This window comes from Equus caballus, chromosome 8, assembly GCF_041296265.1.
Source record: "Equus caballus isolate H_3958 breed thoroughbred chromosome 8, TB-T2T, whole genome shotgun sequence".
Taxonomy (NCBI): Eukaryota; Metazoa; Chordata; class Mammalia; order Perissodactyla; family Equidae; genus Equus; species Equus caballus.
Genome location: NC_091691.1, coordinates 6,725,530 through 6,742,515, shown reverse-complemented (window position 1 = coordinate 6,742,515; position 16,986 = coordinate 6,725,530). Strand labels below are relative to the sequence as shown.

The 16,986-nt window shown below is 42.1% G+C and overlaps 1 protein-coding gene across 14 annotated transcripts in view; it reads right to left on the bottom strand.

Moving 5' to 3' along the window:
* Positions 1-16,256, bottom strand: part of EIF4ENIF1 (eukaryotic translation initiation factor 4E nuclear import factor 1) — a 44,728-nt gene extending 28,472 nt beyond the window's left edge. For 3 of the 14 annotated variants that reach the window (XM_023646591.2, XM_070275065.1, XM_070275070.1), the window contains exons 1-3: positions 15,856-16,256; positions 14,600-14,722; positions 1,642-1,715 (exon numbers count right to left, since the gene is read on the bottom strand). In XM_023646591.2, the coding sequence (XP_023502359.1) occupies positions 1,642-1,715; positions 14,600-14,695 (170 nt within the window). In that variant the 5' untranslated portion in view covers positions 14,696-14,722; positions 15,856-16,256. Of the gene's footprint in view, positions 1-1,641; positions 1,716-14,599; positions 14,723-15,387 lie in introns of those variants that run through there. The other 11 variants (XM_001496800.7, XM_005612421.4, XM_070275069.1 and 8 more) reach the window with 7 other exon arrangements.
* Between the last annotated feature and the right edge of the window lie 730 nt (positions 16,257-16,986).

Sequence of the window (16,986 nt, the reverse complement as noted above, 5' to 3'; positions counted from 1 at the left end):
GTTTTTCCCACAAGCAGAACAGACAGTTCTTAAGAGCTTAAAATGTGTGGTTTGAGTTTTATTTCGTTACCCTCTAACGATGGGGTGGCAGGTAGTACAGTGTGCCGAGCAGAGACTTTGGAGCCCAATCATCTGGAACCAAATTCTAGCTCTGCCACCACCACCATGGACATCCTGGACCCTTCAGTCTTCTGCTGAAAGGACTTCCCCAACCCCCAAGATCAGACCAGGCCACGCTACAAACTAGCACTGTACTCCACACTTGTAATTCACACCTGTAATGCGGGTAATGATCAACTCTTTGAGTATTTGACTGTATCCTTCCACAGACCAATGTTTCATGAAGGTAGTATTTAATAAACACCTGACACAGTATTTGCCACATAGTAGGTAACAACTGAATCCTTGCTTCAGCTGAATTTCTTGAATAAGTGGGTAAAGCTCTCAGTCTCAAACTCCTCACAATAAAGGAGACAGTACCTATCTTCTAGTGTGTTGTGAGGAATGCCTGGAGTTTAAGAACCCAACAAATTTTAATTCTCTGAGAGAAGAGAAACAGAAGAATGAGAAACTCTTTCTTCTCTCTCATTTTCATTACTATTATTAGGCACAAAGTCTCCACTTTAGAATAAAAAGTGAATGTGTGCGCCAGTGATAACTTTATTTTATGCCAAGAAGAAATATAACACAAAAAAGTTCGAGGCATAAATTGAGGCATAAAAAAGCTTTACAGCTTTAATGAAAAAACCAGCTTATCTGAGACTTATCAAAAAACCCTAACCAACTGGAATAATCATTATTCAAGTAACACCCTCATCAGGGGAAAGCGGTGAGCAGTCCAGATTTAACAACCTTCTGAACAGTCCAAACACAAAATGATACGAGTATGTCCTATTCAACCAAGAAATTAAACATAATAGATATTTTATATGTTTAAAATACTAAAAGAACCATCTACCTTGACATTTAAGAAATGACCTTAAAGTCTTAAGGTGACCATTAGAAGTGCAACGCAGGGTTATCATAAAGGATTTTCAGACCATTTTTAGCTACTATCTTCTCAAAACAAAGCCTTCTACTTCTTATGAAGGAGCCCAGGATGCAAAAGGACTAATATAAATGGCTAAATGGGTTATTTTGTTTGAGGAGGTGGGGCAAAGATAAAAGGCTCAGAGTCCTGATTAGCCTACTTGGAGCAGGCCCTTTGAAGAAGGACCCTCAAGGCACAGTGTAAGCCACTGATAGAGAGAAAAGACCCTGGTGAGGACTCTTGTGTTCAAGTCTTAATTCTGCTTTCTGACTCTGTACCTTTGATAAAGTCATCTTCTAATTTTAATTCCATCACCAGTTAGTTGAAAAGGAATTGGTTTAGTTGTCCTTAGAGTCCCCTGCAGCTCAAATCTTTGAATTACTGGTGTAAAGCTAATTAATAATGAAACTGATGAAGATAATGCAATGACACACTATTTAGTCATGTTCATACATTATCCGCAATGTATCTGTCCAGAAGCCCAATGTCATTACCCATGAAACCTCCCCACTCAAAATTCTACCAAAAAACTCCAAAGCAACACAATTCTAAATTTACCAAGTCTAGTGTAACAACAAATTGACTAGAAACACACCCCCTGCCACCAATACCTGTCATATTTTTCAGAGAGGCATGAAGGCCTCTGTTTGGAATGAGGGCGTTCTTTTATATCCAAGAGCTCCTCCTAGAAAGAGAAATCAAATGGTGATTTTAAATAACATTTCTCAGGCCACACACTTTCAATTTATTTTTGTTCTCAGTAATTCTGAGTGTCTACCTTAAACATTTCACACAGTTCTTATTTATATCTTGACATATTCAAGAAAGGACTCGAGTTAGCTCAAAGTTCTGGCAAGGATCTCAAGCAGAATTGGCAAATAACTTAATAGTGATCAGTTTCTTGCTACAATACATTCTCTTATAAATCACTGTCCAATAATATAGTTATATTACACAACACGGAATGCTCATCAAGGCATGGAAGCTTCAGGCTTACATAAAACCTCCAGCTAATCTTACCACTCTTAAATGCATTAGATGCCAATTTACAAGGAGTTAGATTTTTTTTAATGTATAGTAAAAGTGCCAGAAAAAAAAAACCAACCCAAACATCCATATACCATTTATCTAATTTGCCTGCCATTAACATTTTCCCCTCATTTGCTTTAGCATTTGGGCTCTCTATATGTAACTTTTTTGGGGAAACATTTAAGGGTAAACTGCATAAGTTATGGTCCTTTACTCCTAAATACTTCAGTGTCTATTTCCTAAGAATGAGGATATTCTTTCACAGCCTCTTATCCAGTTCCACGAGAGACTTAAGCCCCACAGAAAATGATTTGAGTGACTATTTTTCCATTCTCCTAAGGATTATACTTGGCCAACATCATTTTAGATGGATAAGAGATAAGCAAACCCATTACATACAATGGGTGCCTTAGGGCATAAGGGCTCCTCTCTGCAGAACCTGGTAGAGAAGGGCTGTCAGTTTCATATAACCAGTTATCAATAATATTTTATCTAATCAACCCCTCCGGATTCCAGTTTTGTCAACTGACCCGGTAATGTCCTTTATATTACTTTTTTAGCCTCCAACACAAGATCCAGTCTAGAATCAGATATTGGTTGTCATGTATTTCGGCCTCTAATCTGCAACATTTCTACAACTTCTTTTGTCTTTTATGACTTTGAGATTTCTAGATTACAGCTTAATTTTTTGTTTAAGAGAACATTATCATTTTGGGTTTATCTAATGTTCCTCATGATTAGACTGAGGCTAAGCAACCCTGGGGCAGAACACTAACTTAAGAAACGTTGTGTCCCTCTCAGAGCATCACCTCTGGATGCCCATGTCCACCTGTCCCTTATTACTGATGGTAATTCTGACCACTTGGTCAAGGTGTTCTCCAGTCTCTCTACTGTTCAGTTACTACTTTCCCACTTGCAATTAGTATGCAATCTATGGGGACATGCTCTCAAGTCATGCAAATATCCTGGTCTTCATGAAAATTTCCCCCTAAATTTAGCATCTATTGATGATTCTTGCCCAAACCAATTTTGATTTTCCAACTCTAGGCCTCTCTGGTTTCTCTCCACAGTTACCAGTCAGCACTTGGCATTCCATGTAAACACAAATCTTCCCTTCTCCCCTGCTTATCTGCCTATTTATTATTACCCTGGGCTCAGATTCCTAGTTTCCAATGGTCTATAATTCATTAATGTCCTTAATTATTTTGGTGCTCAAATTGGGAGCCTCTTTAAAGCTGGCTCCTATGTCCCTTTGACACGCCCTACCATTTTTTAAAAAGTACTTCCTTACTTTCTGGCTTATCTTGTACCCATCTGGCCCTAGCCTAGAACTAGCCCTAGAGTCAGCCATTTCTCTGAGAAATCCTAGTTCCTTTAAGTGAGGGAATGGTGTAAGAAACCAAGTTCTGGGAACTGGGTATTCTCATTTGCTTCTAGGCCCTTTCAGCAGAACTAGGAAATATATGCAATTATATACATACACAGATATTTAATATATACACATCTGTTCCTAAAGATGCATGCACACAAAAAACAATGCCTCCCCTTTTATACACATTTAAAACATTTTCATAACAAAGTACAAAAAGCAATTCTTAAACTTTCAGTACCAGTAAAATGCTTCAACTGCCTTGTAAAAAAGCATATCCCACTGTGCCATGACCTCTGGAATACCCTCAACACAGGCTTCAAGATACAACGCTTGCTGCTTCTCTGATCACTGCTTCCCGTATCTTGGGGTAAATACGGAGGGATAGATTTACTCTCTCAGCCTACACGAATCACGGCACATAAGCATGCCATGAATTCACTCAGGTTACCTGAAGCATTTAAATGTTTTCTCCATGACAGCAAAATGCCCTAGGATTGGTGACGTTTTAATTTTAAAACCCAGAATATCAATCAGGCACTTGCATTTATTTAGAATTTATTTATGAATTATGTCTTATTGTGTAGAAATACCTATAAAAATTTAGAAGTCTGAGATAAACAGAATTTCAAATATAAGAAAATGTCTAGAGGCTGCTCAAAATTCTGAAAAAAACCGTCAAAGCACTGACATACCACCTACAAATTGCCAGAAAAGACTGGAGTCCAGTGAAATCTGCAGGGTAAACAGGTGTCAGAGGTGCAGGGGTGACACAAATTTGGCTGGGGGCGGACGGACCAACAGTAGTTATGATGACAGCAGATGTTACGATACAGAAATCCTAAGGACAGCAGGGCTTAAAATTTTCCAGTAGAAACAGGAAGGACGTTGCAATATAGGAAATACTTTTACACATACGCTACAGGAAAAAACCACTATAAAGCAATTTTTTTGCTATTAGAAGCAACCCAAAGATTATTACGTATTCTCTTATATCCACTACTCTCTAATTCAAATATTAAACTAAGAACCCTAGTATACTGCTAAACTGAGAGCAATATATTTCATACTTAAATATGTATATTCTCAATATACAAAAGTTTCTCAACAATGAGGCTTTGTTTGAAACTTTTAACCCCAAAAGATAATAGAGTCCAAGTGATAAGTACTCTCTATTACTACTACACCTGTTTGCTAAAACTCTAATGATTTTATCTATTTATTTAGGAGTTAATTGGGAAAGACTAACATTTTAACACAGCCGCAAAACATGTAGGAGGACCAAATGTTCTATATGTGGGGATCAAAAAATATTTTAACAAAGGCAACAAACAGCCTTTCAAAAAGGGAAATAAGGAGACTAGTGAGAGAGGACCACTAAACGAAATATGCTATCCTGGATGGAATCCTGGGACAGAAAAAGGACATCAGTTTAAAACTAAGGAAACGTCACAATATATGTAAACCAAACCATCATGCTGTACACCTTAAACTTATATGGTGATGTATGTCAATTATTTCTCAATAAAGCTGGAAAAAAACTAAGGAAATGTGACTATAAGTATTGACTTCAGTTAATAACAATGTATCAACACTGTTAATTGTAACAGATGTACCATACAAATCTAAGATATTAATAATAGGGAGCTGTGTGAGGGCTATTTATGAACTGTCTACTATGTTCCCAGCTTTACTGTAAATCTAAAACTGTTCTAAAAAATAAAGTTTACCTCTGCCTCATGACATACAAAGATTAACTCAAAATGTAAAAAAATTTAAGTAAAATTAAACTAAGAGTATGCCAAAAGCATAAGCAACCAAAGAAAAAACCAGATAAATTGGACTTCAAAGTTAGAAACTTTCGTGCTTCAAACATTACCAAGAGAGTGAAAAGACAACCAGAGAATAGGAAAAATATTTACAAATCATGTATCTGGTAAGGGTCTAGTATCCAGAATCGAGAACCCCTAGAACTCAACAACAAAAGGACAACAATCCAAACGAAAAACAGGTAAAAGATTTCAATAGATTTTTTTCCAAAGATGATACATAAATGGCCATCAAGCACATGAAAGATGTTCCATGTCATTAGCGAAATGCAAGTTAAAACCACAGTGAGATAACCACTTCATGTCTACTAGGATTGCTGTTTAAAAAAAAAAAAAGGGAAATGCAAACTGGGGCAGCCATTATGGAAAACAGTATCGAGATTCCTCAAAAAACTAAAAATAGAACTACCTTACGACCCAGCTATCCCACTACTGGGTATCCACTCAAACAACTTGTAATCAACAATCCAAAGTAACATATGCACCCCTAAGTTCACTGCAGCACTATTCACAATAGCCAAGACATGCAAACAATCCAAGTGCCCATCATACAGATGACTGGATAAAGAAGACATGGTATATAAATACAATGGAATACTACTTATCCAGAAAAAAAGACAAATTCATCCCATTTGCAACAACATGGATGGACCTGGAGGGTATTATGCTTAGTGAAATAAGCCAGGCTGAGAAAGACAAACACCATATGATTGCACTCTATGTGGAATATAAACAAGCACATGGACAAAGAAAACGGTTCAGTGGTTACCAGGGGATGGGGAGTAGGAGGTGGGCACAAAGGGTGAAGGGGAGTACTTAAGTGGTGACAGGCAAGAAATAATGTACAACTGAAATTTCACGATGATGTAAACTATTATGAACTCAATAAAAAAAGGGGAAAAAATATTGGCAAGGATACGGAGACACTGGAACCCTCTAACATTGCTGATGGGAATGTAAAATGGTGCAGATGCTGTGGACAACAGTGGTAGTTGCTCAGAAAGTTAGTTTCCATAAGACACAGCAATTCCACTTCTAGGCATACACTACAGAGAACTCAAAGATCACGTCCATACAAAAACTTGTACATGAATGTTCATAGCAGCATTATTCACAACAAGAAAAAGTGGAAAGAATTCTTGTGTCCATTAACTGATGAACAGATAAACAAAATGTGGTAAATTCATACAATGGAATATTATTTGGCAATAAAAAGGAATGAAGTGCTGATACATGCCAAAATACGAACCTTGAAAACATTATGTTAAGTGAAGGAAGCCAGACACAAAAAGCCACATGTTGTAGGATTTCATTTATATGCAATGTTCAGATAGGTAAACGGAGACAGAGCGTAGATTAAATGGCTGCCAGGAGCTGGGGGAAGGGGAAACTGGGGAGTGATTGCTAATGGGTAGAGTTTCTGTTTGGGGTGATGAAAATATTCTGGAATTAGACAGCAGTGATGGTTATACAACTTTGCGAATTTACTAGAAACCACTGAACGATGCATTTTAAAAGGGATAAATTTTATGTATGTGCATATCTCAATAAAAACAAATTTTCTTTAAGTAAATTAAACTAAGAGGTTCAGTTACCAGAGGTTAATATTTTATTTAATTTCTCTTCTTACAGACTCATTACTCTAATCACAGACTGATACATGCCAACTACTCTCAGACACAGCCCGCCCTGGTGGTCTAGTGGTTAAGATTCAGTGCTCTCACAGCCGAGGCCTGGGGTCCTTTCCTGGCCGTCTGTTCCTGCTATACACAGGGTCACCAGGAGTTGGAACTGATTCAGCGGCACTACCAATATAACGACTCTCAGATACGAGAGTCACTCAGGTTGGTAAAAATGTTTTAACTTTCCCTCTATTATTCCAGCTTTCCCTGTGACTTTATATGCTTGGCATATACTAGGTGTGAATAAACGTTCAAGCGACCATCTATACAAACCTGAGAGGCCTGTAAGAGCACAAGGTAGAACAGCAGGCCAGTTGCACACTCGCATTAACCATGCCAGCAGCACCATTTGTGCCTGGGTACACCTGGACCAAGTGCAATGGCTAAAACACAACCCACCTGTACGAGGATGAAGAGTCATTTTCTTCATTAATAGGCTGAGAACTGGGAAAATAAAACAATTCTTGGATTGTAAACGCTGCTGGGAATAGCTTGAAACATCTCAGTAAAACCAAACTTACTGTTCTTGAGAGCAGGACTACTTAAATCAGTTTCATGGCCTCAAGGAGTAGAAGACCCCCTGAAGTCATATACAAAATTATGCATTCATACAATTTCTGTAGTGGGTGTTCATACCTTCAAAAGATCTCCAATGGACACAAAGAGGTTAAGAAATAGTGCTTTAAACCGATGTTTCTCAAAATATGGCCCAAGGTCCACCTGGACACGTAAGAAAAAATGAGATCCTCATGGGATTTAGAGGGCTGAATCTGTTGCCTTCCAGCAATGTTTAAAGTTGCATAAGATGTTATCCCAGCCTAAGAGGATCCCCCATTTAAGTGGGGAGGGGAGAAGCCACAAGCTAAGTCAATACAAAGTTTGCTCTTTTCGTAACTGTCCACAGAACATTTCCTGTGTGCCAGGCGTAGCGTCTAGCACACGCAGATGACTCTTGTCTCTGGCCCCATGGCTCTCCAGTCTCTCAAGAGAAGTGTTCTTGAACTTGCCATCTCATCAAGAGCCCTTAACAGCAATTATTCCTGGAAAGGAACCCCTTTCAGATATTTTCAAAGAAAATCAACTTTGGCTAAAAGCAAAATACTTGGAAAGTGCCCTGTCTGAACTGGGAGTGCTCCTCTCCATGAGTATTTCAGGGGGGAATGTGAGATGACCCTTTTGTAGAATCCTGAGAACCCATAGGAACTTACTGATCATGAACAAATTCACTAAAATTATCATCTGGACAAGAGGAGAGTTACTATCTGAGACCTTACTTTTTGTACAGGTTACTAAAACCTGACCAGGCAGGAACAAGCTGCTAATTGCCCAAGAGACACACACCCAAAGAAGTATAAACAGATTTCCTTAGTTTTAGCAGTCTTTCTTAAAGAAAATTTGCCAAGCTTCCCAAAACAATCTATTTGGGAATTACAAATATGGACACCAACTTTTAATTATCAATATAAAGTAGAAAGCAAATGAATCTGAGTATAAGCCCCAAACAACAGTGGTTAAAATCCTCATCCTGTTTCTTTCGGCAGAAATCCCATGCAGATGCAGCTATGCATTCTGATGACATTCTGACATTATAGAAGTTTCACACAAGCCACTTACAGGAAGAGACGAAAGGGGAAATATTCTTCACCTTTGTAAGCTGAATTCAATTCACAAGAGTAAAAAGCTCAATTTTTTATAATTAATGTAGATATTTTGTAAAACAAAAAAAAATTGCAGTTTTATTTAATTAATAGTCAAAGCACTCTAGAAGTGACCTAGCACCTCACCTGTGTGTGCACCTGGCTCTTCCTAAAGGCAAAGGTCCAGGGGAGCAGTGTTTGGGTTGGGTCTGCCTTTGACCTTTCTCTCCCAGTCCCCACCCTCCACACACCCACTAGCATTGGGTTTGGCCCATCAGGCTCTCACATGGTTGCTGACTGACCTGATATTTCATTCTACTGAGTCACATGACTTTTCTGAAAGGATTAGAAAGCTTTCAAAAATAGATCACAATAGGGTAATGGCATCCATAGTGGATAGCCAGGGTAATGGTGAACTAACAACATAGGGCACATGGCATACATTCCACTACCCCCCGCCACCTGCCCATTCATGAGGTTTATTGCTAAAGGGGCACCATTTAGAACAGTTCTTACAGCAGGGTCAGGATTCAAATTGGATCCTGCAGAGTTGATAAGCAGGACTTCGCACCTGGATTCCACCCAAGCATCTAATGGTAGCTGATTTGATGCAAACATTTTCTTCTACTGAAAGAACTTATCTGAAACTAAGAAAATGGGACCGGGAAAAAAACCCCAGGAAAGCTTGTTTTTTTCTGTTGTTCTGGCCAATGCAATAATAATAAAACTTGGCTTTTAAATGTGTTTACACAACTGATAAAATGTAATGTAAATGTACAATGTAAAACATTAAGTAAGCAGGTAGATAAATACTAGAAGGAAACAAATCATTTCTAGGGTGGGGGCATTACATTTTCAGTAGGGCTTTCTGGTTTGTTATTGAAATAAAGATGGTTACCATGACATTCAGCAAATAAGCATCTTGACCTAAAGTTGGTATCGTTTAGTAGCACTCCCTACCCTTATTACAAATATCAATCATAAGTGGTTTTTAGCACTTAACTGTGTGCCTGCTGCTTTTCTAAGCACCTGACGTCCATTTTCTCATTTATTCCCCACAGAAATCCTACCTGGTAGACACTGTTTCACCTGCATTTTACAGAGGAAAAGGATGAGATTCACAGAAGCTAAGTATATGGCTGAAGGTCACATAGGTTAAGTGGTAGAGTGGGGGATCCTAAATGAGGCAGTGGGGCTCAACGGCCCTTATCCTCTCCTCTCTACTGCTTCTCGAGAGGACAAGGGAAGGTGCATGACCCCTCCCAACAGCTCTGTCACTCAGTGCTGAGTTTGTCTCTATCCAATGGGACCAGTGGGAATCCTGAGCCAAACTGCCACCTCCTTGGGCAGACTTCCCCTAAGCCAGACTCCGCCCAAAGCACCCTTTCGTGAATCAAAGGCCCTGCCCACAAATTTCTATTAAAGGTTCCAATTGTGAAACGACTGGCTCCTAATCTAGTTAGAAGTTCCCGCCATGAGCAAGGGTCATGAATCACAATTTTTCAATATGACTGAGAATTGGAACAGGTAGGAAAAAGCAGTCAGAAGACAGTACCTACGGTGTTGCCAACCAGCCCCCTCTAAGAACTTCCAGTTGGCTAGGTGTCCTGGACAGCTGAAACATTAAGACTGTATAACGATTTTTCATACTATAATCCTGCCTTCTCCAATATAAATAGGCATCCCTATTTTTATACTAGCTTAAGAAGTTTGTAGCTAAGTGTGTCACTGAAATGCCACCTGTTAGAGGTTACTACTCAACTCAGTTTATGAAAGATATCTACTAAGTTATCAAATGAGATCTTTCTACAGGCAAAACTGACCATCTGACTCTTGACTTCAACCTAAGATTTAAATCACAGAACTCTTTCTTCAGAGGCTTGACTTCAAGTCTCACAACATTCTCTCCCAGAAAGCTAGGAGGATTACTCAAATCAGTTCACTTCAGTTGCTTGTCTATTTTCTTAATGGTTTTAAAGCAAAGATCTAAGGGCTGGCCAGTAGTGTAGTGGTTACATTTGTGTGCTCTGCTTTGTTGGCCCAGGGTTCACGGGTTTGGATCCCAGGTGTGGATCTATACACTGCTCATCGGGCCATGCCATGGCAGCATCCCACATACAAAGTAGAGGAAGACTGGCACAGATGCTCACACACAATCTTCTTCAAGCGAAAAGAGGAAGACTGGCAACGGATGTTAGCTTAGGACCAATCTTCCTCACCAAAAAAAAAAAGCAAAGACAGGGGCTGGCCCCGTGGCCGAGTGGTTAAGTTCACACGCTCCGCTGCAGGGGGCCCAGTGTTTCGTTGGTTCAAATCCTGGGTGCGGACATGGCACTGCTCATCAAACCACGCTGAGGTGGCATCCCGCATGCCACAACTAGAAGGACCCACAATGAAGAATATACAACTATGTACCGGGCGGCTTTGGGGAGAAAAAGGAAAAAATAAAATCTTTAATTAAAAAAAAAAGCAAAGACATAAACATGGCTGTACCACTGTGACCAACTGCTCATCAACCATAAATTAGGCTGGCTTACGAACAATGATGACTAAAATGGTCCCAATTCAGAACTAGTCAAGGCAATGAAGAGCACATGTGAAATGAATCTCAGATAATCTAACACCTACTTTTTAACTGGTAGATTTCACATGCATGATTAACAGCGGTCAGTATCCAGCTGAATGTTTTGAGTGTCCTCTGCTTTTATTCCCTGTCCTACTAGCAGGTAACAGCATTCAATAAGGAGTCAGTGGCAAAATACAGGAGCAAAGGAGGAACAGCACAAAGTACGTATACTTTGTCATCTAAAGAGGATCAGTATTCATTTGAAGAAAAAAACCTGGATCTGAATAGTGGGATAGTCCAAAGCACTTCTATTTTTGTATTCAAGCACAAGATGGTATTCTATTAGCGATACTACACGTCAAGAACTGGTGAACAAGGACCTCTGATGAAGGTAAGAAAAAGTTGAATGAGTCCCAAAGGTTTTCCACTAATAAGCATCACTGCCTTCTATTCCTAGAATGGTTCTCAAACTTGCATCAGAGTCAGAATTCCCTGAAAGACTTGTTAAATGCAAATGGCTGGGCACCACCTCTAGAGTTGGATTCAATACCTGAGATGGGGCCTAAGATTTCCTATTTCTAACAAGTTACCAAATGACGCTAAATGCTAGTTCAGGGACCATACTTTGAGAACCACTGTCTAAACCACTTTCAGTCCATGACCTTGAGGTGAAACTCCACTCTATAACCTCCAAAAGTCCTTCAACATAATCCAATCAGTTTATAAATGCACATGTAAATACCTTAGGAATTTGGTCTGGCAAAATGGGCCTGAGTGGGTTTATAAATTAAGGGCTCAAGACCCTCAGGATAACAGGTGCACACAATAAACTCACTTATAGTCATCCCAATTAATCATGACCGAGGCTAGGGGAAGGCCTGAAAGTATCCAATGTGACTAACTTGAGCTCCTGAGACATTCATGGAAGCACAACGGACACCACCTGAACGCTGAGGAGTAACTATGCACCTGAGCTGCTTGAAACATCAACACCATCTATCAAGTTCTCTGAGGGAGACTGAAGTCTTGCTACTTCAAGTATGGTCAGTGGACCAGCAGTAATGGGCACCACCTGGGCGCTGGTTAAAAGCCACATTTTAACCATAAAAGCCCAGCCCTGACCTATCAATGAGAATTCACAATTTACCAAGATTCATAGGTGATAGCCAGACACATTAACCTTTGAGAAGAAAGGTGGACTAAAGGATGTCCCAATACACAAGGAAACTCTGGTATGTTAGCCTGAAAAGCACTCGGCCAGACATCTAGACTCCTTGACCTTTACGGAAAAAAACCTCGAATTCTGAACTATTAATATTATCCCACCTAAAACTGAATGCTAGACTAAGAAGAGTCAACGGTTAAGAAGCCCTCTCATCCGGCCAATGGGTTTTTTTTGACCTTGTAGTAAACATCCCACATTTACAAAAGTTCTCACAAAATACATCACTTATAAAAATCACTGAGGATAGTTTTCTTCTACTGCTTCTAAACTTTCTACCCCGTGAACTTGAAGTGGCAGAAACATTACTAAATGCTGTATTTATTCCAACAGTTTGATCTCAGCATGCAGACAGGGAGGAGGATGGCTCAAATATTATTTCAGTTGTGGAACCAACAGACCATTTATAATAATGCTTAGAACACAGGACTGTTTCAAGCTTTCTTCAAAAGGAGAAAGGCTTAGTTTGCCTCAAGTCCTGCATACTGTAAATATAATACAGTATATATAGTACAGTATATATAATGCAATAATGTATAATAAGCAAGCACCACCCTAACACTGCCTAAACACGATCCTAAAGCTGTGATTAACTAAATCCTCTTCAATAGAGTGGAAAGTAAACCTATTTCCAACTAAATTTGGTAGAGAAGACCATTAAATCTAAGCTCTACTGTCATTAACACCTAAAAAATGTTTTTCTTAACCATTTCTTTAAGGCACACTTATCTAAGTATGGCAGAATTCTGAGGTTGGACTGTCAAAAATGGGCAATATTGAGCTTCTTATTCTTAATCTTTACTGCAGACGTACATAAGTTCTATCCTAAAGAGACCAATATTTTCCTAGAAATGACTTATGCATAAAGATATATACATAAAGATGAAATATACATACTACTCTAATCAGTGTGTGAAAGTGATTCAAAATTCTGCCTGGACTCTACAAAGTAAAGTACCAGTCAGAACTTTTATTCAAAAAGAACTGGGAGATTTGAAATCACATAAGCTTATAGAAGCAGTTCAAATCAGTTTCCCTTCATGTAATAAGCTTTTCTCCATTCAGAATGCACCTGTCAACATTTTAAATAATGAATTTAAGTTGTGAAACACTATTCAAAGCACTCTTAGGTTTGAGAGAAACATTTGGGAAGACCAAATCTGAATGAAGTAAAATACTTCCTACCAACTCACATTCTATTATGCCAAAACAGACTGTGCTAAGATAGCAACTAACCAAGAACACTTTTACACCTGAAAACATTTTTTTTCTGTAGAGAGTTTTTTAAATGCTAAAAATGGATATTACTTTGACAGCATTTGATACTTTACCAAGCAGGTAAGAGTAGTGGCACAACAAGTATACAAACAAGGACTGGACTTCAAAATATTAAACATTCAGTACCCTGGGAAGCCAGGTACAATAATTACATTAGAGTCCTTGATTAGGTCCATACTAAAGAAATAGACATATGGCCTAGGTAGAATATAAGCCTTCCTGTCAACAGTCCCAAGCACACTTTATGTAGTCCAGCCCAACACATCTCAAGGAACCAGAAATGAATTCACAGCTCACCGAGTCCCGTCAACCTCTTCAGAAACATTCAGTAGGCAACAAAATACCAAAGCAATAGCTGCAATAAATAAACGACCGTAAGGTGATATGCTCCCCCACTAGAAAAAGCAGGTATCTAGATGAGTTTAAAATCACCACAAGCTAGGGGAAATATGACTGAGGTCTTATTTTTGTGAGTCCATAGCCAATTTGTAACAGGAAATAAAAAACAATTAAAACATCTGGTTACCCTAGCTAAGTACACCAAAGAGCATTTCTTTGGGGAGTTCGCCTCTCAAGGAAACATCAACACACAGGACACTGATTTTGTGAGGCATCCCAGAGCTGGAACCTTTACCTTACAGCATGCGAGTCAATAAGACACCAGTTACACAGCTGTTACAGAATGTGTGTGCCAACATATACTGATCCACACATTCACATGGGATCTGAGCCATAGTCCCTTCACCTGAAAGCTACTTAGAAGCAAATTCTAGTTTAAACTCTGGGTATTCACACTTCCAGAAAAAGTTCAAAGCAATGCTTTACTAAATCTAGTTTAGTCCATATAGTAAGTCAGAGTTAGACTACCACTTTAGATAATACTAACGAAATACCTACACAATGTTACTAACCTCCCCACCTGGAAAGAAACACTACTTCATTAGTAACAAAGCCTACTTTTGTATATCGATGGGGGGATTTGGAGGCTGGTTGCTTCTTCAGGTCAAGGAAAGCATCTCCGTTTTCTGTTTCAACCACACTTCTCCTATCCATGGCGCCTTGGTCTACAATTCTTTGCACCTGAAAGATAAATCAACACAAAACTGTCACGGAGAACAATAAATTTTCAGAAGTCCTGACTATTTAAGAAACTGAAACTCGTATTTCTTAAAATGACTACCTTTAAAAAAACAACGCCTCACCCAACAATGAGGCTATAAACCAGAACCCCCTTGGAAATAGAACGACTGGTACTTAGCTATCTCATACAGTAAAATGCTCTAAGCATCAAAAAGGTAAGGAAAGCAGAAGCGGAAGGTGCCCAAATCAGGGTACAGACTTTAAGCAGCTTTAATATAAAAAGAAACCAAGGTTAGCCGCTGTCACCCATAGGGGCCAATCAGGCAGCAGTGGGGAAGTTTCCCGGGTGGGGGCAGGTAGGAGAGAGTTTGGGGCCAGGGATCCGGGAAGTCGAGCTGTACAGTAAAGTGCCTGTCACTTGCCAATGGACGGCGCCAGCTGCCCCTTGTTATTCGGGGGCCAGGGACTGGGGACCAAGCCCGAGCGCCCTTCGCCTGGCCAGCCGCACCTGTGGTCATGTCAAGAGCGCCCGTGGCAAGGAAGGGGAGAGCGCCGGCTTCAGCTTCGAAACTCGGCTTCCCCGGGCCGCGACCCCAACCCCCGGCCTCTCGCACAGGCCCCGGCCCAGCGGCCTTCGTCGGAAGAAGGGCGGGGACGGTACTCACGGAGGGGAGGTAGGTTGGAGGGAGCGGAGAGGCCGAATCCCCCGGCCCGGGCGCTCCGAGCTGGAGCCGGCGCAGGCCCACCGCCGTCCGCCCCAGCCCGGCGGCTCGGGCCCCGCCAGCCCGCCCGCTGCCCGCCGGCCTCGCGCCCCTGCCCACCTCGCGCGCGCGCCCCAGCGCTCGCGCTCACGCACGCGACCCCGGGAGCAGCGCGCCCGCGCCCCTTCTCTCCCTGCGGGCCCTGGCGCGCGGTCCCTCGGATTCTGTCGCCGCTGCCGCCAGGCCCTTACTCGGTGCCTCTGTCGCCGCTCCCCTCCCCGCCACCCGTGCCGGTCCGAGGTCTGCTCCGCGCGGCCTCCGCTCTCGCCCCCCCACCCGCTCGAGCTGTCTCTCTTCAGCCGCCGTAACCGCGGCCCAGCCCTCCGCCCCTCCTCCTCGGCCCACTCCCCCTTAATAACTCCCTCCACGCACCCCGGCCCCAGCGCCGCCTGCGCTGCCGCGCGCCCGGATGTGAGGTGGCCGCCGCGGTGCCGGACGGAAAAGAGAAGAATCGCGGCGCACTCCCCGGGCGCCCGCCCCTGTGTGCGCCCGGCGGCGGGGAGGCGGAGGCGGGGAGGAGATGGCGGCAGCTGGGAGGAGGCCAGGGCGGGGGCAGTGGAAGCCGTCCCCGGTGCGCGCAGGCGGTCGTCGTGGGCAGCCCCAGGGAGGGCGCCGCGTTCCCACGCGCGCGGCGGGGCGGGGCGGAACGGAGCGGGTGGTGCTTGCAACCCGCGACCCCCGCTCGGTAGCTTTGCTGGGAAGGTGGCGGCGGCCGCGAAGCGTGGCCTGGCGCGACCAGGGTGCGCGTCGGCGGAGAACCCTGGGGCCCTGGCACTGCCAGTCTGAGTTAGGCGAACCGGGGGCTTATTGAGCCTTCCGGGTGTGGGCTCGAACCTCAGCTCCTTTCTACTAGTGGTGTAATCTCGGGCAACGCTCTGAGCTCTCTGAGTTTCGTTGTTCTCTTTCCTCAAATGGCCTCTCTATAAATTTATGAGGAATAAACGAGATTACGCGTTGCTACATTAATAGCCAAATTTGCCATGGTTCTTTTTGATTGAGCTACGGGTGACTGACAAATTTATTGAAAGGTTCTTTCGCGTCTGTAAGCTGAATCTTTCCTTAGCCTGCACGGGAAGGGGAAGTTCGAGTGTGTTCGGGTGAAAATGAGCTGGCGACTGTCAAGCGCTTAGTATATGGTGCCGAGACTGGCTGACGGGGGCACAGAAATGCAAATACAACTTCCCTTCTCTAAGCAACGAGAATAAGTGCTGCTCCCTGGAGGAGCGGTCGGGAGAGGTTTGCCGGGGATCACATGGGAACCCGGTCTGCGGGAATATCACGAGCCCCACTTTCTGCCCCGTGGGGCCGCCCAGGGTTGGTGTGAAATGATACATGGGCGTGGAGGGAAACGTAATTTTTCTGGTTGAAGGGTAGCGAAGACTACATTTCTTTGAAGGGGCCTACTTTCTTTGAGCTTCACTTTCGTCCCTTGTGAAATGAGGGGATTGGACAATGAGTGTTCACTAAATCCCCTTCCTGTGAATGTTGGCAAGAGAGAAAACA